Source organism: Nansenia antarctica, assembly GCF_963989245.1.
Source record: "Nansenia antarctica genome assembly, contig: SCAFFOLD_266, whole genome shotgun sequence".
Classification (NCBI taxonomy): domain Eukaryota; kingdom Metazoa; phylum Chordata; class Actinopteri; order Argentiniformes; family Microstomatidae; genus Nansenia; species Nansenia antarctica.
Window position 1 is genome coordinate 7,542 of NW_027662455.1, and position 24,959 is coordinate 32,500.

At 48.2% G+C, this 24,959-nt stretch overlaps 1 protein-coding gene across 1 annotated transcript; it reads right to left on the reverse strand.

The window, feature by feature from the left end:
- Positions 1-227: 227 nt before the first annotated feature.
- Positions 228-15,146, reverse strand: LOC308175622 (prospero homeobox protein 1-like; the record flags this gene model as incomplete). The annotated part of the gene is made up of 4 exons (XM_080551253.1): positions 14,062-15,146; positions 7,384-9,683; positions 570-677; positions 228-260 (listed from the first exon to the last, which is right to left on the reverse strand). Coding segments are annotated over exons 2-4 (2,340 nt in total), but the record flags the coding sequence as incomplete, so codon positions are not given.
- Between the last annotated feature and the right edge of the window lie 9,813 nt (positions 15,147-24,959).

Below are 24,959 nucleotides of genomic sequence, written 5' to 3' on the forward strand. Positions count from 1 at the left end.
ATTCATCGCACGCCGTGCACAACAGCAGGCAAATCACATTAGTACTGAAGCGCCAACCCGGAAGAACCGTTCTGAGTCAAGTCAGAAGATGAAAACAGCTTTTTTACTTAACTTTCACCGCTAGTCTGAAGTCAAAACACAAGCAGGTCACAAAGAGACAACCGAGAGCAACAGAGATTAAAATAAAAGACAGATAAGACAAGGTGTGGTAGGTAGTCTGCCCTTACGGTCGTCAGTGGAGACAAGGACAGGCTCCTCGGCTGGGAAGATAAAGGACACACACACAGACGGCTGTGAACACACCTGGACAGGTAACCACGGAGACAGCTACAGGTACACACAGGGCCAGAGTACGTTTGTCTTGAACCAGCATGTAGAAGAAGAAGTCGGTGCGTCATGTTTATAATGTTGGAACGTAATTCTAGGATCAGTTACAAGAATCCTAACCATAATCAATTAGAAGGAGGAAGGTCGTTAAATCACTGTCCTACTTCCTGTAATGACGACATAGGTGGACAGGTGGAAGGTGAAAGGTCAAAGGGTGAGAGAGGGCGAGGGTCGGGACTCACCTTGACGTCAGAGAAGAACATCTTGAGCATGTTGGAGGAGGGGTATCGGGCGTAGAAGAACATGAGCTTGGCCTTCTTCAGGTGGTTGGGAGAGAGGCCCTCCTGGATCTGAACATGGCCGCCGTCAAGGAAATGAACTTTGACTTTTTGGAGGGAAAAAAGTGTTTGTTTCTAAAAGGGACGACCGTCCGTAAAATAGGCATCTCGACGATTTTTCACATTTTTTAAACATTACTTCCGGTTGATCGGTATTTCTAACGTGGTGATAACAATGACTTTTAGAGTGTCATTATTAGCTAGCTAGCTATGTTCATTTCTTCTTTTTTTCTTTTTCTTAAGTTTTCCCTTCACCACATCTGATATAATTCATAATAATGTTACGTACGTAATAAGAGTCAGTCTGAGTCAGAGTTTAATAAGCGTCGGGGACTGGTGATCTTGATTCAGTTGCCCTGGGGTGTGGAGACGGAACCCTTGCCAAGCCATTTGCTTGCGATTAGCATCTCCTTCGTATCAGGTGTGAGACCGTCACAGTAAATAACACACTGGCCAGCGCTGACACAGCCGGTGCCTTTACATAAGGACCTCATTTCACAGTCAAAGTAAGCAACCCCCCCCCACCCACCCTCCACCCACCCTCCAACAACTCCCCCACCCCACCCAAAAGAAGAAAAAAGGGAGACATTTGCATATCACAGACAAAGAAAGCAGTTAACACGGGTTATGAGGGAAGAAGCCTAATGGGTTGGCGACAAGACATGCCAAGCGAGGACAGCGCCTATCCACGTTGGCTTCAAACGAGCGTAAAAAAAATCCATAATAGATCAATGGGAGAGTCCTTAACATGGCCCTGACGGACACTCTCTCTACACTATAACAACCTACTGTCCTAGGACCGTATTCAACTGGAATATCGTCATCCTAGATTTTAGGATTGAGGCTTCCAAGGAAAAGGGGTCTCTCGAGAAAGATAGCGGGGGAGGGAGGGAGGGAGGGAGGGAGGGAGGGGGGCGGGTGTGTGTGCACCTTGAATGACAGAACCGTTCCAACCCCAATTACATCCCCCTCCTCCTCCTCCTCCTCCTCCTGCTCCTCCCCTCCCCTCCCGGCATCCCCGGTGCTGCCAAGCCCTGGGAGGAGGAGGAGGAGGAGAAGGAGGAGGAGAAGGAGGAGGAGAAGGAGGAGGAGAAGGAGGAGGAGAACCCAGCCAGCGACGGGCTGCGCCTCCCTGGAACACATCTGCTCCGTGGACGGGCCCAAACCATTTCCACGGTGAATTAACGGCCGTATAATGCATCCGATATCAATCTGGGGCGATGGCAGAGGAAAGAGGAGATGATGGAGTCGGCGTGGAGGGGGAGGGACGCGCGGGGGGGACGGGGGCGGGGGGGTTATGTTATACACAAAACCTACGGCAGCTTCCAACTAGGGTCTTTCATCAACCAGAAACCAGCAACCATCTTTTTGAGCCGTGAAAGAAACAACGTCTCACGTTTCCAAGTTGGACCTGGAGAAGCTCTGGATCGTAACACGGTAATCCGGCGCTGTCGTATGTTTAAAAAAATAAATAATCTTCCCGTTTGACGGTGCGCCATTATCACAAACGTTACGGTAACCAGGACGTAGGGGGGGGGGGGGGGGGTGAGGCGGAAGCATCAGCTGCTAGATTGGATTGCCCTTGACTTCAGGGTGACTCAGGGCTCCCCCTCTTCTTCACAAAGCCAAAGACTGCTGAACCATGCTGGGATCAGGGCTCCCAGTTCCAGCCTCTCACTCTATTGTACACTGGCTCAGAGAGAGAGAGAGAGGGAGAGGGAGGGAGGGACAGTGAGTGAGGGAGAAAGGGGAGAGGGAGAGGGAGAGAGCTGTATGGAGCTCTATAGGCAAGGGCCTTAGGGGGGAACCCTGGCAGGCTAGCCTCTCTCTGACAGCCCCGGCCAAAAGAGCCGCACTCCACTCTCCAACCACACCATCTGCTCCCTGAGCCAGACACACAATGGCCAGAGAGAGAGAGAGAGAGAGAGAGAGAGAGAGAGGGAGAGGGAGAGAGAGATAGAGAGAGGGAGCGAGAGAGAGATAGAGAGGGAGAGAGAGAGAGAGAGAGAGGGAGAGAGAGAGAGAGAGAGAGAGGGAGAGAGACAGAGAGAGAGGGAGAGAGAGAGAGAGAGAGAGAGAGGGAGAGAGAGAGATAGAGAGGGAAACTGGGAAAGAGGCATCAGTGTGAAGCTGCTCTCTTCCAGGCCAGAGAGGAGAGGTGGTGTTCTGCAGCCTTTTCTCCGGCTGACACGAACCCAAACAAAGACCTACACACACACACACACACACACACACACACACACACACACACACACACAGGACGCCGCCTCCGATGTTAAACATGAAATCTCCTGAATGATTTTGTCTCTCTCTCTTCTCCATAAACTCTCACAAACCCTCATATAGAACCGAAAATGTAATCTCTCTCTCTCTCTCTCTTTGTCTTTCTCTCTCTCTCTCTCTCTCTCTCTCTCTCTCTCTCTCTCTCTCTCCATCATGATAATAAAGGAAACTATACGGGTCTTGATTAATCCCTTTCTCTCACAGCTTGCCGTGTAATAGTGATTGGACTTTGGGGTGAAACTATTATTTTGCCATGATGATGCCCTTCCACCAGCTGGCCCTGGTCGCCGTGCACATCTGACAAGACATCATCATTCTCAACAGCACTTCCCCAAAACCCCAAAGTCATGAGAGGAAATAGATTTCTGCGTTTCCTGGTTCTAGGTGTAAGGACGCCGTGCGCGCGGAGTCTGAGAACACACGGGGAAATTGATGTCGGCCATCTGTCACACGACGCTCACCAACGCGGATAAACTTAATGCAGCCCACAAAATGTCTGACAATCTGTCCTGCTCTCTGGGCTGCTGTTAGCACTAATACTGCTATTACTGCTAATACTGCTATTACTGCTAATACTGCTATTACTGCTATTACTGCTAATACTGCTATTACTGCTATTACTGCTATTACTGCTAATACTGCTATTACTGCTATTACTGCTAATACTGCTATTACTGCTATTACTGCTATTACTGCTATTACTGCTATTACTGCTATTACTACTATTACTGCTATTACTGCTATCACTGCTATTACTGCTATTACTGCTATTACTGCTATTACTGCTATTACTGCTATTACTGCTATCACTGCTATTACTGCTATCACTGCTATTACTGCTATTACTACTGTTACTACTATTACTGCTATCACTGCTATTACTGCTATTACTGCTATCACTGCTATTACTGCTATTACTGCTATTACTGCTATTACTACTGTTACTACTATTACTGCTATTACTGCTATTACTACTGTCATTACCAATACTACTATTACTACTATTACTACTGTCATTACCAATACTACTATTACTACTATTACTACTATTACTACTGTCATTACCAATACTACTATTACTACTATTACTACTATTACTACTATCATTACCGATACTACTATTACTACTGTCATTACCAATACTACTATTACTACTGTCATTACCAATACTACTATTACTACTATTACTACTATTACTACTATTACTACTATTACTACTATTACTACTATTACTACTGTCATCACCAATACTACTATTACTACTGTCATTACCAATACTACTATTACTACTATTACTACTGTCATTACCAATACTACTATTACTACTATTACTACTGTCATTACCAATACTACTATTACTACTGTCATTACCAATACTACTATTACTACTATTACTACTATTACTACTATTACTACTATCATTACCAATACTACTATTACTACTATTACTACTATTACTACTGTCATTACCAATACTACTATTACTACTGTCATTACCAATACTACTATTACTACTGTCATTACCAATACTACTATTACTACTGTCATTACCGATACTACTATTACTACTGTCATTACCGATACTACTATTACTACTGTCATTACCAATACTACTATTACTACTGTCATTACCAATACTACTATTACTACTGTCATTACCAATACTACTATTACTACTATCATTACCAATACTACTATTACTACTATTACTACTATCATTACCAATACTACTATTACTACTATTACTACTATCATTACCAATACTACTATTACTACTATTACTACTATCATCACCAATACTACTATTACTACTATTACTACTGTCATTACCAATACTACTATTACTACTGTCATTACCGATACTACTATTACTACTATCATTACCAATACTACTATTACTACTATTACTACTATCATCACCAATACTACTATTACTACTATTACTACTGTCATTACCAATACTACTATTACTACTATCATTACCAATACTACTATTACTACTATTACTTATTACTACTGTCATTACCAATACTACTATTACTACTATTACTACTGTCATTACCAATACTACTATTACTACTGTCATTACCAATACTACTATTACTACTGTCATTACCAATACTACTATTACTACTATCATTACCGATACTACTATTACTACTATTACTACTGTCATTACCAATACTACTATTACTACTGTCATTACCAATACTACTATTACTACTATTACTACTATTACTACTATTACTACTATCATTACCAATACTGCTATTACTACTATTACTACTGTCATTACCAATACTACTATTACTACTGTCATTACCAATACTACTATTACTACTATTACTACTATTACTACTATTACTACTATCATTACCAATACTACTATGCTATCTCCTGTGGCACTAGAAATAGGTGTCACTTTAGACTGGACTACTAAATATATATATATATATCTTTTAATTTAAAAATCATGCATTCATGATAAGCTTACTATTACAAATAACGTCTAAATCTACCAGGTAGATGTACTGTATGGCTCTGAAATTAACCTGTCAAAATATTAAAAGAAAAACTTTGAAGATCCAGAGCCGTTGTTCTAACTATAGTTCCATTCAGGGGAGTGCATCTGTTAATAACCTACAATTAGAAATGGCACAATAGAAGCAACTACATCTGCCATATGCGGTTATTGTTTAATTGTTTTATCCTCTCTCTCTCTCGCCCTCTGTCTCTCTCTCTCTCCCTCTGTCTCTCTCTCTCCCTCTGTCTCTCTCTCTCTCTCTCCCTCTGTCTCTCTCTCTCCTCCTCTCTCTCTCTCTCTCTCTCTCTCTGTCTCTGTCTCTCTCTCTCTTTCTTTTCATCCCCCCGTCGGGAGCGATAGTGAGGCAGAGGATTATGGGTCTGTGGAAAGCGCTCACCCTGGGGTCAGAAGACAAGACAAGGCGAGGTAATGAAAGACAAACAGCTCGCCGCTAACACCTGTTAACGCCCGCTTCAAAGAAAAGAGAGGGAAGGAGAGAGAGTGAGTGAGAGAGAGAGAGAGAAAAAAAATAAGTATTTGGCTGCCAAGCAACAGCCGAAGGTCCCCCTGGGTAGTTGACAGATCTTTATGAGATGAAAAAAAAAAAAAAAAAGCAAAGAAACAACAACGATTGTTGGTTTTTACAATGGCGAGGATGATAAGAGACACAGGCGGTCATGAGCACACATCTTTACTGAGTCCTCAGGCGAACCCTTTCTCTCAGTGACACACACACACCACACACAGGCACACACACACACACCACACACAGGCACAGGCACACACACACACACACACACACACACACACACACACACACAAAGGCAGTAACAGCCCTGAGGCAAAAATAATTAAAAACACACAAACACTTTCTTCCCAAAACCACCCTCACATTGAACCTTCGCTAATTGCAATCGCCAAAATTCCTGTCAGGACAAATTCACTGCTGCTGACAGTTGGGCAGTTGGGCGACCGCTGACAGTTACACAGCTAGCTACTGAGGCGTCATGAATGAACGTTTTTATCAGGTAAAGGGAAGTTGAATGGCGAGAGGCTGAGGAGATATAGTGGTAGATACAGGGAGGGGGGGGTGAATGTATTAGTTGAGGCCATTAGCCCAACTCCCCGCGGGGCTCATATGAGCTTCCCACAGGGCGCGAGGGGGCCAGGCAGGGGTTAAACTGTAGGGGAGCGTATAGATGCCATTGTGCTTACGTTCTACTAGCTCTCTCACTCTCTCTCTCCCCCATATCTCTGAGACGAGATGTTTAAAATGAGAATCGGGGTTTAGAAAATGTCAGGGGGACATTATCTCACACAGGGTAACGTGATAGGTGTCCAGAGTGCTTTTAACAACTAAGAGAGATAGAGGGAGATAGAAGTGAAACAAGAGGGAAGGATGGTTAAAACCTGAGGTGAGTTGGGCAGAGAGAGATGTGGATAATAAGACTGATGAGCTTTGAAAAAGATAATAGAAAATCAGGAGCGTTATCACACACACACACACACACACACACACGCTCACACACACACATACACTCACACACACATACACACACACACACATACACTCACACACACACATAAACACACACACACCGACAAAAAAAACACTGATAAACACACACACACTCACACATACACACACACATACACACACAGACAGACAAAAAAAACACTGACCCCCACCCACACACACACACACACATACACACACACCAACAAAAAAAACACTGACACACACACACACACACCCCAAAAAAAATACTGACACACACACACACACCAACAAAAAAACACTGATACACACACACACACCAACAAAAAAATACTGACACACACACACACACGCACACACTCTCACTCACAACCCCCCCCCCCCCCCCCCCCGCCCCCGCCAGGTAAGGATACGGTGCTGCCTGAGTAGGGCGAGATGTCGGACATGTCCTGCAGGTCTCCGCACTCCGACTTGATGAGCGCCAGCGACAGCCCCTCGGCCGTGCTGCCCGGGTGGGCGGGGGACAGGCGGTGGTGGTGCCCCCCCAGGTGGTGCCCGGAGGACATCTTGGTCCGCAGGCTGGTGCTCTCCCGGGACAGGTCCATGGAGTCCGGGGAGGACCGGTCCTTGCTGCCCGGGTAGCCCCCACCGCCCGAGGGGGGGCCCAGGGGGCTCTGGAAGGGGTAGCCCATGAGAGGGAGGGGGAACGGGTGGCGGAAGGAGGGGGGGCTGAACCCCATGGAGGCGGAGAGGGAGGAGGGGTGCAGGGAGGGGTGGTGGTGGCCTCCGTGAGCCCCCACGGCCGAGGACTGGTGGTGGTGGTGGTGGTGGTGGTGGTCCGAGGGGGTCTTGCGGACCACCAGGGGGAGGGCCTCGGTCTGGTCGTTGGCCCCCGGCACCCCGGGCATGCCCCCCCCGAACGAGTCCAGCGGGTTGGGGATGATGACGTCCCCGAAGCACTGGAGGCGCTGGTTGGCCGTGTGGAAGTTTGGGTTCTCGCCGTTGAGGCCGCCGAACCTCTCCGAGGGCATGGGCAGGGGGGGGAAGGCCTGGTGGGGGGGTCCCGCGGGGCGGGGCGGCTTGGCGAACACCTTGACCACCGTGTCCACCACCTGGGACATGGCCGAGTTCAGCTCCTGCTTCAAGGTCTCCGCCAGCTGCTTGCCCTCGGCGTGGTGCATGGCGGAGGAGGAGGAGGAGGCCGGGCCCCCGCCTGGGAGACCCCCCTTGCCCCCCCCGCCCCGGATCAGGCCCTCTCTCTCTCTCCTGGACTTGTCCCTCCCCAACCCTCCCCCCTCCGCCAGCAGGGCCTGCTGGTGCAGCAAGGCGCGGGCGCGGTCCAGGAAGTGTCCCGGGTCCAGGTCGGACATCGTCTCGTTGTCGGACCGGTCGTCCCCGCCGCCCCTCTCGTCCCGGTCGCCGGCGTCGTCGGACCTGTCCTCCTCCTCGGAGGCGTTGCCCAGCCCGCGGGCCAGGTCGTGGGCCAGGTCGTGGGCCAGCAGGTCGTGCTCGGAGTCGTCGGTGGAGTCGTAGATCTGGAAGAACTTCTCCTGCAGCTGCCGCAGCTGCTTCTGCATGTCCTCCAGCTGCAGCTTGAGCTGCCGCCGCTCCTCCTGCTTCTGCTCCTTGCGCTGGCAGACCAGCTGGGTGAAGCTCTGCTGCTGCTGCTGCGGCAGACGCTGCTTGCGCTTGTTCTCCCGGCTGCAGACTTCGTTTCCCCCGCTCCCGCCTCCTCCTCCTCCTCCTCCTCCCCGGGGGCTGGGGGGCTGCTGCTGCTGCTGCTGTTGCTGGGAGGGGCAGCTCATCTCCATGTCCCGCTCCCCGTCCCGGTCCACCTCGCGGTCTCGTTCGCGGTCCCGCTGCTCCCGCTCGCGGTGGTCCCGTTCCGCCGCTCCAGCGTGGCGGGCCGCCGAGGAGGGCGGCACCACGCTGGGCGAGTGGCTCATGCCGCGGATGATGTTCTCCACGCGGGCGCGCTTGGCCCTCAGGTGCTCGTCGTTGAGGCGCTCCAGGTCGAAGGCGCCGCCCAGGGCCGGGGGGGGCGGGCGTCCGAAGGGGGAGAGGCACTCCTGGGGGCTGTCCTGGGACGAGTTGCTGCAGGCGTCCTCCTGGGGGGCCTCGGAGCCCCCGCTAGAGAGCCCCGATCCGGGGAACCCTCCGTCTCCTCCTCCGCCTCCTCTCTCCCCCCTCTCTCCTCCTCCTCCTCCTCCTCCGTTCTTGGCCATGTTGCTCTTGAGGAGCTGGGAGATGATGGTGGCGCCGGGGAAGGGCATCATGGCGTCCTCGTAGGAGTTGGCTCTCTTCAGGAGCTTCCGGAGGACGTTGGACTTGGACTCGCTGTCGTTGGCCGACACCGCCCCGGGGCCCCCGTGGTTCTGGGCCACGGAGCAGTCCATGGAGTCCGGGTCGGAGCCGTGGTGGTGGGAGTTCATAGAGTTCATGGCACCGAAAATGGCTGCTTTGGCGCGGGCGATGTTGTCTGCGGTGGCGTTTCCTGCTGCGCTGGAGGAGGTGAGGGAGGGGGTGCTGCCCACGGTCCTCTTCACGCCGATGTCCACTCGTCTTCTCTTGGTCTGTCTGCTCAGGAGGGAGTCGCTGTCATGGTCCGGCATCACCGCCTGCTGCTATTGGGCCATATCCCACAAAGCCGCGCCTCTAGGACCAAGGACTCTGGGCCTCTAGGACCAAGGACTCTGGTCTGAACTCTGGGCACCTGGGAAACACAAGAGGCACACAATAAAATAAAATAAACGAGTTGTGATTAATTAAAAAAGGATCGATAATTGACCTTAAATGACGACTGTGGTTGTTGCTCGATAGCACGGCTTTGCAACCCCTACACTGTATAAGGCTTTTAATATAAGTTGATTATATTTGCACATGAACATTTAACCATTGTGAAAATTACTGATTGAGATAGTCAAACAGCACCGGCCCAGAGAATGACATTATCCCACTGAGCGTTATCCCGACGTGTCAGAACCATACAGGCTCACCTCAACACTGAGGCTCATCCCTGCCACGGCAGCCACGATCACATTTAGACGGCGTCAACCAATGACAGTAGAGGAAATGGAACAGGTCGGAATTAGGCCTTGGCTTTGCATTCCAGGGCAAAGTCCTACATTCTAGCCCGTCCCCTGTCACACGCAGAGCCACAATGAACCAGTTCCCACGGACCACAAAGCTGCATAAAATTATGATAATTACTTAAGTACTTGTCCTCATTTCCATGTTTGTGTGGTTCGGGGGTTCGGGGGTTCGGGGGTTCGGGGGTTCGGGGGTTGCTGTATGGAACCCTTAAACTCAGAGATTAAAGCAAAAAAAGGGAAAGTCTGAAACAAGATTTACCATAAAGACATTCTGAACGTGATTACATATATATATATATATATATATATATATATATATATATATATTATAATATTAACATATACATGTTAATATTAAAGTACCTCACACAATTAACCTCGTCTGACGGAGCCAGAGGATGGTTCAATATCATAATAGATAGCGCAAATAAATAAATAATTAATACTAATCTCTAATGTGGTGTACCCTTATCCAATCCACACGCTGTCAGATGTTCTAATGTGGTGTACCCTTATCGAATCCACACGCTGTCAGATGTTCTTGAAAAGGCCGTCTAGCGCTCGCACCCCCCTCCTAACTGAATGACAATATCAAATCTTAAGCGAAAACCAAAATAGCACACAACATGAATACAATAAATAGGCCTATTGATTTTAGCGGCCCAGTATGAGCTCACTCCTATGGCTTTCTCTCGTCTTTTCATCTGGCAAGAGCGGTTAATTCCGCTCAAACGGACAGGTCGCAGGGGTCAGCGCCGGCAAGGAGAGGCTCTGAGCTCCCTGACAAAAACCTAATGCCCTTATGAAAGGAAACATTTTGTCACTACCAAGCCTCCGTCAATACTGCTATGTAAGCAGCCGGGAAGGCTGTTTTTGTCGGCGGAGCACGGGAGTCTAACTCACTGTTACGCCACAGACACAAGAATTAATACATTCTCATTCCTCTGATGTGAGAATTCTTATTCTATGTAATTAATTCATTTACGTCAATTATCTACAGAGGGAAATATTTAGCAAATTGAGATGAGCCGATTTCATGGGAATTTGGAGAATAATTGTTCCTAGTGTTTGTCTCAGGCGAGTGTGTCTTGGGTACACTGCTGCACCCCGGCTGCGAGGGTGTTTCCACGGCTTACAATGCCAAACTAAATTGAATCTATTAACAACATATGAAGGGCAAAAGGGGACTGTTTTCTGTGCTTCTATGCTTGCAGTATGAATCAGTGTTTCATCCAATCAAATTGATTCATGCAATTGAGCTGTCAAACATTTGGGTTGAAACGTGTCTGAACCATCCTTTTACAGACACTAACCTAATTCAAGTGAAATCAGATGAGACTTGTCTCTGATGTTTATAAAGACAGAATAACCTGAGTAGTTAAAGGTAGCCTGTCTCCTGACCTCTGGCCTCTCAGATGATCAGGATACGTGACAGAGGAGGTCCATGCCAGGTTTCATACCTTCTGAGATATGCCGATCTATGAACTGACCGATTCTTTATCCTGTATTTGTTACAACTAGAATGATTCAGCTGTCACTACCACAACATCCAACATCGTCACTACCACAACATCCAACACCGTCACGGAGAGAGAGAGAGAGAGAGAGAGACATGACATTTCAGTGATGCAAAACTGTAATAGCATTTCTCTTCGTCACACACACACACACACACACACACACACACACACACACACACACACACACACACACACACACACACACACACACACACACACACACACACAGTCACCAGTAGCTTTACTGGCTGTTTGAGAGGTCCAGTATTTATAAATAATAGGAGAGTATCAAGCTAATTGTTGCTTTAAGACTAGCTTAGTGACAAGCTTTGGCTCAAATCAAAACACAAAGTTAAAGTTATTGTTAATTGCTGTAACTCATACAAGTAAAAATAATAATAATAATAATAATAATAATAAAAAATAAAAAAAAACATGACAAGATTCTAAAAATGCTGGATGCTGAATTTGGCAGAACAAAAGGAAAATACTTCACACTTTTAAACTGATCTAAAAAAATAAAAAATACATAGTGACTGACAAACGGCATTATTGGCTCGGGTCGCGCGCCGTCCGTCTCGAGCAGTTCAAACAAGAGTGATAATATATCTCCAAGAAAACCTTGACTTGACTTGAGCGCCACAATACCTTAACAACCTTAACAACCGTAACAACCTTAACAACCGTAACAATGGCCATGTCGTTACCGCTCCAAATAGACCCTGCAGGAGCACCTGTCTTTCCCGACAGCGCACCTGTCTCCCACTGCCCATGCGCAGTCTCTCCCTGGGAGGAGGAAGACCTTTCAACTATTTCAAGGAAATATGAGCGCAGAAGAACAATGAGCTGCTCCTCTGGAGAGCCTTTTAATTCCCCTAGCTCTCTCCCTAGCCTTTCCCCCGGTCCCTCTCTCCCGGTCCCTCTCTCCCGGTCCCTCTCTCCCTAGCCTTTCTCCCGGTCCCTCTCTCCCTAGCCTTTCTCCCGGTCCCTCTCTCCCTAGCCTTTCTCCCGGTCCCTCTCTCCCTAGCCTTTCTCCCGGTCCCTCTCTCCCTAGCCTTTCCCCCGGTCCCTCTCTCCCGGTCCCTCTCTCCCGGTCCCTCTCTCCCTAGCCTTTCTCCCGGTCCCTCTCTCCCTAGCCTTTCTCCCGGTCCCTCTCTCCCTAGCCTTTCTCCCGGTCCCTCTCTCCCTAGCCTTTCTCCCGGTCCCTCTCTCCCGGTCCCTCTCTCCCGGTCCCTCTCTCCCTAGCCTTTCTCCCGGTCCCTCTCTCCCGGTCCCTCTCTCCCGGTCCCTCTCTCCCTAGCCTCTCTCCCGGTCCCTCTCTCCCGGTCCCTCTCTCCCTAGCCTCTCTCCCGGTCTCTCTCTCCCGGTCCCTCTCTCCCGGTCCCTCTCTCCCTAGCCTTTCTCCCGGTCCCTCTCTCCCGGTCCCTCTCTCCCGGTCCCTAGCCTTTCCCAGGATCTTACACCCCTGTGGACGGAGCGCGGCGGCGGCAAGGACAAAAAGAACATGAACAAGTAAAGTTCATAACCCTTTGGATTTGGAACAGAGCGAAGCAGTCTATTCATGCACATCTCGGGACTGAAAATATGTAATTATAACAACTGTCCGTCGTTGTCACACAGACGAGTCCCTCACACACAAGCCAGTCAGTGAGGTGGTCGGGGTGGCCCCGGGGTGGCGGGGGCTGGGCCACTGGGGGACTCACTTGGGACGCTTTTCTCCCGTCAACATTAGCTGATTCTTGGCACCGTGTCGGGCTTCGATCTAACGGTATAAATGATACTAAGGGAAACAGTTACCCGCCGTGAATAAACACAAACAGAACTGTCAACCCACGACTGGGACATGAGGAATAGCCGAACGAAACCAAAGTTGTTTACATCAAAAAGACACATGAATGCCAAACAAATGAGAACATTGCACAGATGGAAGAACACGTACTCAGGCCGGTTAGAGATGGTTATAGCGGAAAAAACAACATTTACCGAAACAAAGACAGTAAGCCAATGAGCGCACTTGACGGTGGCCAGCCTCAGAGAGAACACGGTCACACCAAGACAACCTTGAATGAGTTTCAGTCTAAAGAAAAAAAGGACTCAACTCAACTTGAAAATGCACATTCGCTTCAGAAACAGCAACTTACTTTTCAACTCAAAGTTACAGATAAACTGCTGCGGCCAGCCACGGTTCCGCAGCGGAGGACCTCCACCAGCCTTTTATCTCCACGGAAATCAGAAAGCAACTTTTTTTCCCCACACTTTGAGGTGTACGGAAGGAATTCGAGCAAATAATGTCAAATAACCTCGTCGTTCATCAGAATAAATTCCGCTGTTTATCGTTTTGATTTGTTTATTTGTTGTGTTGTTGTCCGCCGCCCACCCTAACCCACCGCACGCGACGCAGGGGAACAGAGGGAGGAACGGAGAGAGAGAGAGAGAGAGAGAGAGGACTCTCTGATCTGAGAGAAGGGTGAGGACTTACCCGCACGAACCACCTCCGTTCACTGCTGCCCAAAGAGAACACGGTGGACGGACGATCGCAGCTCGGTCGCCAGCTGAATATGATAATTTCTCAGGGAAAGGAAGAGCATGGAATAAAAGTGAGTGATGAGCGCTGAGAGCGTTGGGGAAATAGAAGGAAAAAAAAATATCATATAAAAGAGCTTTTTCTTTCTAAGCCGCTCTCCTCTCCTCTATCTCTCCAGCCTGAGAGCCTGGTGTCTGGGCAGCTTGTGTGTGTGTGTGTGTGTGTGTGTGCGCGTGTGTGGGTCTCCGAGGCTCGGATGCTCCTCTCTCCTCCACCAAGAAGATTCACTTTAAGACTGAAGGAAGCAGGAAGACGCGGCGTCATAAGCAGCAGTGATGTAACGCGTCGCAGCACCAATAAGAACTGACTCGCAGGAGCGCAGCGCAGCGCAGCACTGAACTTGACCAAGGAAGGACGGCACTTCCACAGGCAACACAGACCTCTTACTTATCACTTTCTTTTCACATCAGGGAACGAGTAAGAAAACACCGTTTTTAAAGAATAGCTTCGTGTTGTGCAACCTGCCAATGAGGTTTTGTATTTAGACGTGTCCGCGTTAGAGCCAGCTGATTATGGTTATGGTGCATATTATTATGTTGATGATGACTATTCTACGATATATGATTAAGAATTTAGATTATATTGAGGATTGTTAATGTCGTATGAAATCATGTTCACCATTAAAACACACATTCCACTCTCATGCAGCGGGATATCTTTTTTTTAAAAATTATTATTATTTGACTATCTTCCAACTTTACCATTCGATAAGGTGATTCGTTTTCGTCTCTCGATTAAGCTAATGAGTTTTAATTGTGTGTTTTTGTGCAGCATAATTCTTAATAACGTACTGATATCGACGTTTACGTGCATTGTCACATTTTGTACACGGTCTCCGCTGTGGGAGTTCGGTGTCAGCGTGAGGCAGCTCTGCGGGTCAGAAAGGCAGGGTGTTGATATGTCCTCATCTCTGTCCACCCGCCGACATACCGACATATACGGCCTCAGCCCTTCTGTCTGTCCTGGAATTTACAATGCCGTCTAGGGAATATGTCAGATAAGCTATAGGCCCAAACCCACCGTGGACATCGGATATGCTATATGCTATACTATTTACAACCATACTTTAAGCTTTTAATCTCAAACAAACGACGTTCTGTCTCTGTTTATTCAAATAGGCCTCGTCGTCAATATCCAACACAGTGACATCACGCGGGACTGCATGGGCACATAGTGTCTGTAATATGTTTGATGTTTTACATTCTCAAATGAGAAGAAGAGGAATTGTATGAGCTGTATGCCAGGTCACAGCGTTTAGTTGACTGTTTCTTTTCTGTTTTTGGGGGAAGGTTTTAACTCGGTGTCCCTCGGAGTCCTTGGCCCTCGGGTAGGTTTCAGCTGAGCCACCTGTAACGCGGAGGCACGCGGGTTCGGAACAGTAATTTGACCCACGTCGAAACCCTTTTGATTTATGTGATAAATCCTTCTGATTTATGTGATGAATTTAAATGCAAATGTGAACGCGGGCTCGCCGCCGACGTCGCAGACCTCAGAGATTCTAACAACGTCGCTCTTGTTGCCTTTCGCGTCGATTCTGAAATGACAGTTTATAAACCATGAATTTATATACCCGGAATTGTGAAATATGCGTTTCTTAACTACATTTTAGACTACAATTAGTTGTTCGATACAGGTATAATGTTTCTAATGTTTTTCGAACTCATTTAGCTGAAATGTTGAACCAGTCATATACCAACAGGCTGATGGTTTTAGCGTCAACCTTCCCTGGACAACAGACCTGAGAGCAGATATAACAGAGAACCTATATAGGCCACTGCTTCTTACACGTCTGACTAAGCTCACATCACTGCTAATAATACCATTTTACAGGAATGAAGAATTGTTGGCCAATGTTCTAAAATTGTTGTGGAGGGATTTAACATAATTATATATTTAATATATTTAAAATATAATAATAATAACAACAATATTATCAATAATAATAACAGTACTACTACTATTATTATTATTATTATTATTATTATTATTAGGCTAGTAGTATATATATTAGTATTAGTATTTCTACTAATGATAATAGCTAATAATAATCATATGATCATTGTTATTATTACCATGTAAACTAAACGAAAATGTGTTCCTCAGTTTGTGTACTAATTCCGCCTATTTCTATAGACTAAATATCCAAACACTCATATTTAGCGTATCCAAACAGACATATCTTTATAGCGCTACAGTTCTTTTCAACCGCCTCTGATTTTAAGTTTCAGATTCTATTATATATTTTTATATAAGTCCATTAAACCTGCAATAAAACTCTCCGTTAGACAAACAGGGTTGATGTCCTTAATGATCATCTTATGGTTTTCCTATGTCTTTCTGTCTTTCTGTCAAATGCCAAATGCCAAAAAGGAAAGGCGAGTCTCGTTTCCATGTCGCAAGCAAGTGTTTTTGAGGACGAATAAATTGCAACCAAGTCAGCAAACTTCAGTGTCTGGAGTCTCTTTTCCAGAGCAGGTGTCCCGGCCCCCCATCCCCAACTTGGCCGCCTCGCCTGGCTCGTCTCCCCGCGGTGCCTCTCCTGCCCTGGGTGGAACAACCGGCCCGGACATGAAAGACTCTGTGTTTGGAAAGGGAAGGCTCGGACGAGGTGTAGCGGAAACGTGTTCGTTAACACTGGATACACCTCCCGTCGCAGGCCGTTCCAGATGGATCAACCCTGTTTATCTCACAACTCTATTTCCCCCCTTTCCTTCTCTTTCTGTGGAGGGCTGCTCTGCCTCGCTGCCACCTCGATGCCCGCGGCTGATAAGCGGCTGATGGGTGATGGGTGACACGCTGATGGGTGACTTTATTGACATATTTATTAGGCTGGCATGGGTGTATAAACACGGGAGGAGGCATTAAGGGAGAGAATGAAAACACATTCTTCTCCCAAAGGTTTGATTAAAGTCTCATCATAATAACCCTATCACAACCAGGTTGTAATAGGCGCGCACGCGCCGGGTTGGTTTGCAAAAGTGCTGAAATGGTCAGTGGCCTATTTATTCTATTTATTCTATTTATTCTATTTATTCTATTTATTCTATTTATTCTATTTATTCTATTTATTCTATTTATTCTATTTATTCTATTTATTCTATTTATTATTTCAGCAATTAATTTGGCCCAATAGTCGGCCTCAAGTGTGCAACGAGAGAAACCATTTTGATTGGAATTTAATAAGGCGACGTTAGGAATATTATTTGTCATTATTAATATTACTATTAGTAGTACTGTTGTTGTGTTGTTGTTGGACACCTTTACCACAAGCAGGCCTCTATGTTTATTCTAACTTCATGGTCTTAATTGTTGTATTATATGTATTACTATGTCTCCAACACAAACAACTTATGAAAACCCATGCAACGGCATGAATGCCTTGGCATTGACCCAGCAGGCCCACTCTTATCAAAGCTAGAGGTTTCCAGGTATTGCGCGTCACTTCATTCCGGGAAACACACATTTTGAGACACAGACAAACTGCGAGAAGTGCGTCAACATAAACAAATAAACTGTCTGCGGAAGTGTTCGACGGTTAAAGCCCCTCGATCAGATAACGACGCGATGAATTACAGCAACAGTTCCATGTTGTTCACGAGAGACAGTTTTCAGAGAAATAATCAGAGGCGAGAGAGAGAGAGAGAGAGAGAGAGAGAAAGAGAGAGAGAGAGAGGGAGAGAGAGAGAGGGAAAGAGAGAGAGAGAGGGGGAAAGACAGAGAGAGAGAAAGAGAGAGAGAGAGAGAGAGAGAGAGAGAGAGAGAGAGAGAGGGAGAGAGATGGAAAGAGAGAGGGAGAGATGGGTGCTATTTGTGAAAACACAGGCCTATGGAGAGAGCGGTATAGGCTGACGCTAAGAGCTGTTTTTGTTCCAGAAAGGTCGTTGGGTCTCGGAATAAAAAGCTTCTGGTGTGTAGAGAGGAGGAGAGGAGGGGAGGAGGGGAGGAGAGGAGGAGGGGAGGGGGGAGGAGGGAGGAGGGGAGGAGGGGAGGAGGGGAGGGGGGGAGGAGGGGAGGAGAGGAGGAGGGGAGGGGGGGAGGAGGGGAGGAGAGAGGAGGGGGGAGGAGGAGAGAGGAGGGGGGAGGAGGAGAGGAGGAGAGAGGAGGAGAGGAGAGGAGAGGGAGGAGAGGAGGAGGGGAGGAGGGGAGGAGGGGAGGAGGGGAGGGAGGGGAGGAGGGGAGGAGGGGAGGAGGGGAGGAGGGGAGGAGAGGAGGGAGGAGGGGAGGAGGGGAGGAGGGGAGGGGGGAGGAGGGGAGGAGGAGAGAGGAGGAGAGGAGAGGAGGAGGGGAGGAGGGGAGGGGGGGAGGAGGAGAGGAGGAGAGAGGAGGGGGGGAGGAGGAGAGGAGGAGAGAGGAGGAGAGGAGAGGAGGAGGGAGGAGGAGAGGAGGGGAGGAGGGGAGGAGGGGAGGAGGGGAGGAGGGGAGGAGGGGAGGAGGGGAGGAGGGGAGGAGAGGAGGGGAGGAGGGGAGGAGGGGAGGAGGGGAGGGGGGAGGAGGGGGAGGAGGAGAGGAGGAGAGAGGAGGAGAGGGAGAGGAGGAGGGGAGGAGGGGAGGGGGGGGAGGAGGGAGGAGAGGAGGAGAGGAGGGGAGGAGGGGAGGAGGGGAGGGAGGGTGGAGGGGGGGGGAGGGGGGAGGGGGAGGAGGAGAGGAGGGGAGGAGGGAGGGATGGAGAGAGGAGGGAGGGGAGAGAGGGGAGGAGAGGAGGAGGGAGGGAGGAGGAGGGGAGGAGGAGAGAGAAGGAGGGGAGGAGAGAGAGGGGAGAGGAGGAGGAGAGGGAGAGGAGGAGAGAGGAGGAGAGGAGAGGGGGGAGGAGGAGAGAGGAGGAGGGGAGGAGGAGAGGAGGAGAGAGGAGGGAGGAGGAGAGGAGGAGAGAGGAGGAGAGGAGGAGGGGAGGAGGAGAGGAGGAGGGGAGGAGGAGAGGAGACGGCAGCGGCGGGATTGAGTGGGCGCCTCACACTACAGGACGCAGAGCCATGCAGGACTTGATATATTCAAGTGTCATCAGAGCGACCCTTCTTTCGCTGCAGAGTCCCCGCTGCAGATGACAATGATGATGGTGGTGATGGTGATGATGATGATGAGACGAATCGGCTGAAAGAAAATAATCATTCTAATTCATCCGCTGGTTTCGTGCGCTGCGTTCATGTATAATATAATCTCTATAAAAACAAGACATGTACGCTATACGCTTAGGCCTACTTACGATTATACTTACTAACATGTAAGTTGTAGCCTAACAAAAATGGGAGATATCGGTGAGTCAACGCAAATAAATAACAGATACAGCCAACAGGATCTCGCGCGTTCTGCTTTTCTTTCTTTCTTTCTTTTTGTGGTTCTCATTCGCGATGAATGGAGCTCCATCTATGACATGACGGGGGCGGGGGGGGGGCATGAAATGAAATAAGTAGGCTACTGGGTAATGAGATAGTGATCGCTGCTTCTCTCTGTCCCTCCCGATGACAGTGACCTATCTGTGGCGGGCCGTGACTGGTCGACCAGGGCTGGCACCATGTCCCCCCCCCCCACCCAGCCATGCCCCCCCCCCACCTACCCAGCCCTGCCCCAACCCCCCAGTACCCCCTGCCCCTCATCACCCTTCAGCGGTGAATAGATGAGGGTTGGGGAGGAGGGTGTGAGGGTGAGGAAAGTTGGGGACGGGGGTGGCGGGAGTGTGTGTGTGTGTGGGGGGGGGGGGGGTGGGAGTGCGGGGGGGGGGGTTGGGTCTTCAATGCTTTGCCACTGTAACACGTTGTGGCCGATTTAATTCCGAACTATCCAATGTGGATTATCTCCCCTCCTCACTCTCGAAGGAGAGACGCATGTCCACGCCGGGGTCTGCTGAGAGACGCATGTCCACGCCGGGGTCTGCTGAGAGACGCATGTCCACGCCGGGGTCTGCTGAGAGACACAGAGACATGTTGGACAGCCGACTGTATACAGAAGCGCGCAGTACGTGTCTGTGTCTGTTTGTCCGTCTGATTGTTCATGCTCAGTGAAAGAGGCGGACAAGGGACATTTACATAACTGTTGAGTGCGCGTTTTACTAACAGTGGGAGAACGGTGGGGCGATATGGCGATATGAGTAGAGGGGGAACAAACACATCGTCGTATCTATCTAGTGTCATATCTCTGGTCTCACACGGCAGACGGCAGAATTCGACGTTTATGGACATTGGGGTAGCTCGTTCTGAAAGCGCAGGGGTGCGCCTGTTATGTGCGCCTGTTATGTGCGCCTGTCGGGGCTTCTCTCGGGATTATTCCATTTTGAATTGCACTTGCATTAATTAGTGAACGAGCTACCCCAATGTCACGTCGGCATTCGACGTTTGGATGCAATCTCACGTCGGAATTCGACGTTTGTCCATAAACGTCGAATTCTGACGTCTGCCGTGTGAGACCAGGCTGCATATCTAGTGTAAAAAAAAAAAAAAGAGTCTTGTAAAATAAATAATGGTCAATTAAAACAAAGCTCACTGGAGCGGAAACAGATGCGGGTCCAGTCGAACCCTCATTAAAACGGCAGATCTTCTCTGAACATCTTAATTGGTCATAAGCACACTGACTAACCTGTCCTGTCTCTGGGTTGTTCATCAGACGGAATTATTTGTATTCCAATCCCGAGTTTTATTCTCTTCACTCGGCCCCGACTACAACAAACCCTCCGAGCACACTCTTACATGTCTCGGTGGTATAACCTTGAAACACAGAATGATCAACAAAACAAAAGAACAACCAGAACAACAGCCAGTGTCATGGCAGGGGGCAGAAGTCAGAGCGGGCCGGCGGTCTGCGCCTTGGAGGTGCTTGGCCAGAGACACGCGGTAACACGCACGGCCTGGAACCTTAAAACTAACAGCGTGAAATACGGCTTACACGGCTCAAAGTCAAAGAGCCCCCTCAGCTCTTTCTCTCTGTCTCTCTCTCTCTGTCTCCCTCTCCCTCTTTCTCTTTCTCTCTCTCTCTCTCTCCCTCTCTGTCTCTCTCTCTCTCTCTCTCTCTGTCTCTCTCTCCCTCCCTCTCTCTCTCTCCTCTCTCTCTCTCTCTGTCTCTCTCTCTCTGTCTCTCTCTCTCTCTCCCTCTCTCTCCCTCTCTGTCTCTCTCTCCCTCTTTCCCTCTCTCTCTCTCTCTCTCTCTCTCTCTCTCTCTCTCTCTCTCTCGCTCTCTCTCTCTCTCTCTCTCTCTCTCTCTCTCTCTCTCTCTCTCTCTCTCTCTCTCTCTCTCTCTCTCTCTCTCTCTCTCTCCCTCTCGCTCTCATTCCCTCTCCCTCTTTCTCTTTCTCTCATTCCCTCTTTCTCTTTGACGCGCGTGCACCACACACACATACGCGCGCGTGCACACACACACACACACACACAACACACATACACACACACACACACACACACACACACAGAGAATGAATGAGAGACCTCTCTTCTGGAGGTCGCGTGCACTCACGTCATTAAAACATATAACACTGGTCATGTGACCTTTCACTTGAAGAAGAGAGGAGAAATACCCTAACTACCCTTAACTACCCCTGACAACCCCTAAATACCCCTACATACCCCTAAATACCCTTAACTACCCCTGACAACCCCTAAATACCCCTAAATACCCTTAACTACCCCTGACAACCCCTAAATACCCCTACATACCCCTAAATACCCCTACATACCCTTCCGTCGTAGACTGAAGACCCATCTCTTCAGGTTACATCTTAACTGCTCCTCCTGAGACATCTTCTGACCCTCACCACTACGTCTCCTAAAGACACCCGCTTTCCCCACTACTGTGTCCCTAAGAACGTCTATTGCCCCCCTTGTACTGTTTCTCAGTTTCTCTGAAAAAAATAAAAAAAATAAAAAAAAGGTTTAGTAGAAGGCGATAATAGGGAGAAGGTTTTTCCTTCTATCAGTGGCCCCGGGCCCGAGCTAGAGTACTCTTCCTGCAACGAATGGTGGATTGCTGATTCACATGCTTAGTATTCAAATGTATTGATTGTAAGTCGCTTTGGAATAAGGCGTCTGCTAAATGCCAAAAATGTAAATGTAAATGTAAATGTTAACAACCCCTAAATACCCCTAAATACCCCTACATACCCTTAACAAACCCCTAAATACCCCTACATACCCCTACATACCCTTAACAACCCCTAAATACCCCTAAATACCCCTACATACCCCTAAATACCCCTAAATACCCTTAACAACCCCTACATACCCTTAACAACCCCTACATACCCTTGACAACCCCTAAATACCCCTAAATACCCCTAAATACCCCTGACAACCCTAAATACCCCTACATACCCCTAAATACCCCTAACAACCCCCTAAATACCCCTAACAACCCCTACATACCCCTAAATACCCTTAACAACCCCTAAATACCCCTAAATACCCCTAAATACCCCTATATACCCCTAAATACCCCTAACAACCCCTACATACCCCTAAATACCCTTAACAACCCCTAAATACCCCTACATACCCCTAAATACCCCTAACAACCCCTACATACCCCTAAATACCCCTAACAACCCCTAAATACCCCTAACAACCCCCTAAATACCCCTACATACCCCTAAATACCCCTACATACCCCTAAATACCCCTAACAACCCCCAGGGCCGTTTGGGAGATATGCGAGGCCCTGTGCGAAGTCAGATTTGCGAGGCCTTTTATAATGATGTAGGCTACTATTATAACCGCGCGACACGCACGCACCGATATATTGCAAGAAATGCGCTCACATGCTGTGCTGATAGACAATAGAATATCTACTTATTTAGATAGTTTACAACCATGTTTGTTTCATTTCAAACCTTTTATACTCGTAAAGGATTAGGATTTAGGATAAAGCAGTCATCATACCCAACATTAAATACGCACAAGCCATTATTGACATGAATAGAGATTCACCACCATGTAGGCCTATCCTTTATGTTGAAAAGCTTACAGCAAAAGCAAAAAGACATGTCCCGTTTTTGAGAGTTTTTTCCCCATTTGGTAGTTTTCTGAGAAATAAAGTTTCACTAAAGTTTCTGTTCTCATTATGTTTAGGATAACTAAATCCAGGTTTCATCTTTGGGGGACCTCTTCTAATGATCACATCTGTAACTGTAGAGTCCATATGTACCGGCCAATTACCAGGATCATCATACATGACATCTGACACCGTAGGCTCGTCTTGCGTTCCATCACCTGTGGCTGCGTCAATGTCAATTTCACTCTCAGCCCTGCTGCTGCTGCTCTGAGTAGCTCCATCTTCCGCCTCCGTATCCTCTACTTCGCCACTCCTGACCATCATCACCTGGGGCTGGGCAGCCCCGCTGCTGCCGGTGTAGCTGTTGTCCTCCTCCACCTCCGAGACATCATCTTTGCCTCTCAGGGGGGGCTGTGCCGCGCTACTACTAGCATGGCTAGTGCTAGCAGTAACGTTAGCTTCTTCGGTGCTAACGGGAGCCTCACTTGTTTTTAGAAATTGTTCGAACGAACCTCTAAGCGAGGCCCTGAAGCCTTCCTTTCTTTTATTTTTATTTATTTTTTCAGCACCCGATTCAAATGTTCTTCCTCGGTCTCGTTCCCTCAGCATTTTGTCCGTTGCACTAAGCAGTCACTATGCACAACAAGTGTCAACGCGCGCCCAAAATTCACGTTTCACGTAAGGTGTCATAGGGGGAAAGAACTTTTTTTTAGCCTGTTTTCGTCGCTAACAGAGCTAACTCACTGTAGCTATAGTAACATCATTACCATAGAAACCAGCCAGGCTGTGCTAGCTAGCCTAGTTAGCTTCTCAACACTTGGCTAGAACAGTTTGGGTAAAAGGTTTTTATCTGACAGACTTTAATGGTCAGTCTTACCTGTAACTGCCTCCATCGTTAACACCGTCGTGTAGTATAACAGTTTAAAACGTTCAAAGTAACATATAAACATATACAACTATATGAATATATAATTGAACTGAAGTCCTTTATGTTGTGTGTCTTTAATCCCCGCGGTGAAACTGTCATATCGACACGCGCTGGCGCAGCGCAAAGCCCGCCAAAGCAGCCTGTAAACAGGGTTGCCTAACCACAGTGTAAAAACCACTAAATCCATAAAAATAAAAAAAGCCCAAAACCCCTAGATTATCAGAAAAACTCTAATTACTATTGGGCAGGTGCCCAAATGCTCCCCCCCCCCCCAGCCCAGTGTGATCAAAAGTAGCCCCATTACATGGTAACCCGCCCCACCTGGCAACCTTGGTCTCGCGGTCTATCGCGAGATTGTGTTACTGTAGAGCAGACCTGTTACAGCTAGCTATACACAATTACATTACTCTGAGGTACTTCTGCTAAGCTAGCTATACACAATTACATTACTCTGAGGTACTTTTACTAGAGGAGTGTGTTGTCCTGTGATGGGCTACCTGCGTCAGTACCACGGACAGCTCCAAGTACGACATTCAGCTCTATGTCAATACAACCCAACTTGTGTCCTCAATAAGTTTATTAAAGCCGCTAGCAGATGTGGACAAATTAAGCTAGCTAGCTATACTTACCCATAATTGATGATTGTCGTAAGAGAATATAGGTCCTGATTCAAAAATTCCCGCTATGAACGTCTCTAATAACCGCGCGCTCCTCGCGCCCGGTGGAGCGGGTAGAACGTGACGTTGACGCACCGCTAGGTGGAGCGGGTAGAACGTGACGTTGACGCAACGCTAGGTGGAGCGGTTAGAACGTGACGTTGACGCACCGCTAGGTGGAGCCATATAAATAAGGACTGTTGCTAAGAATCTCCCTGTCCTCACAGTCTACAGGTATGCTA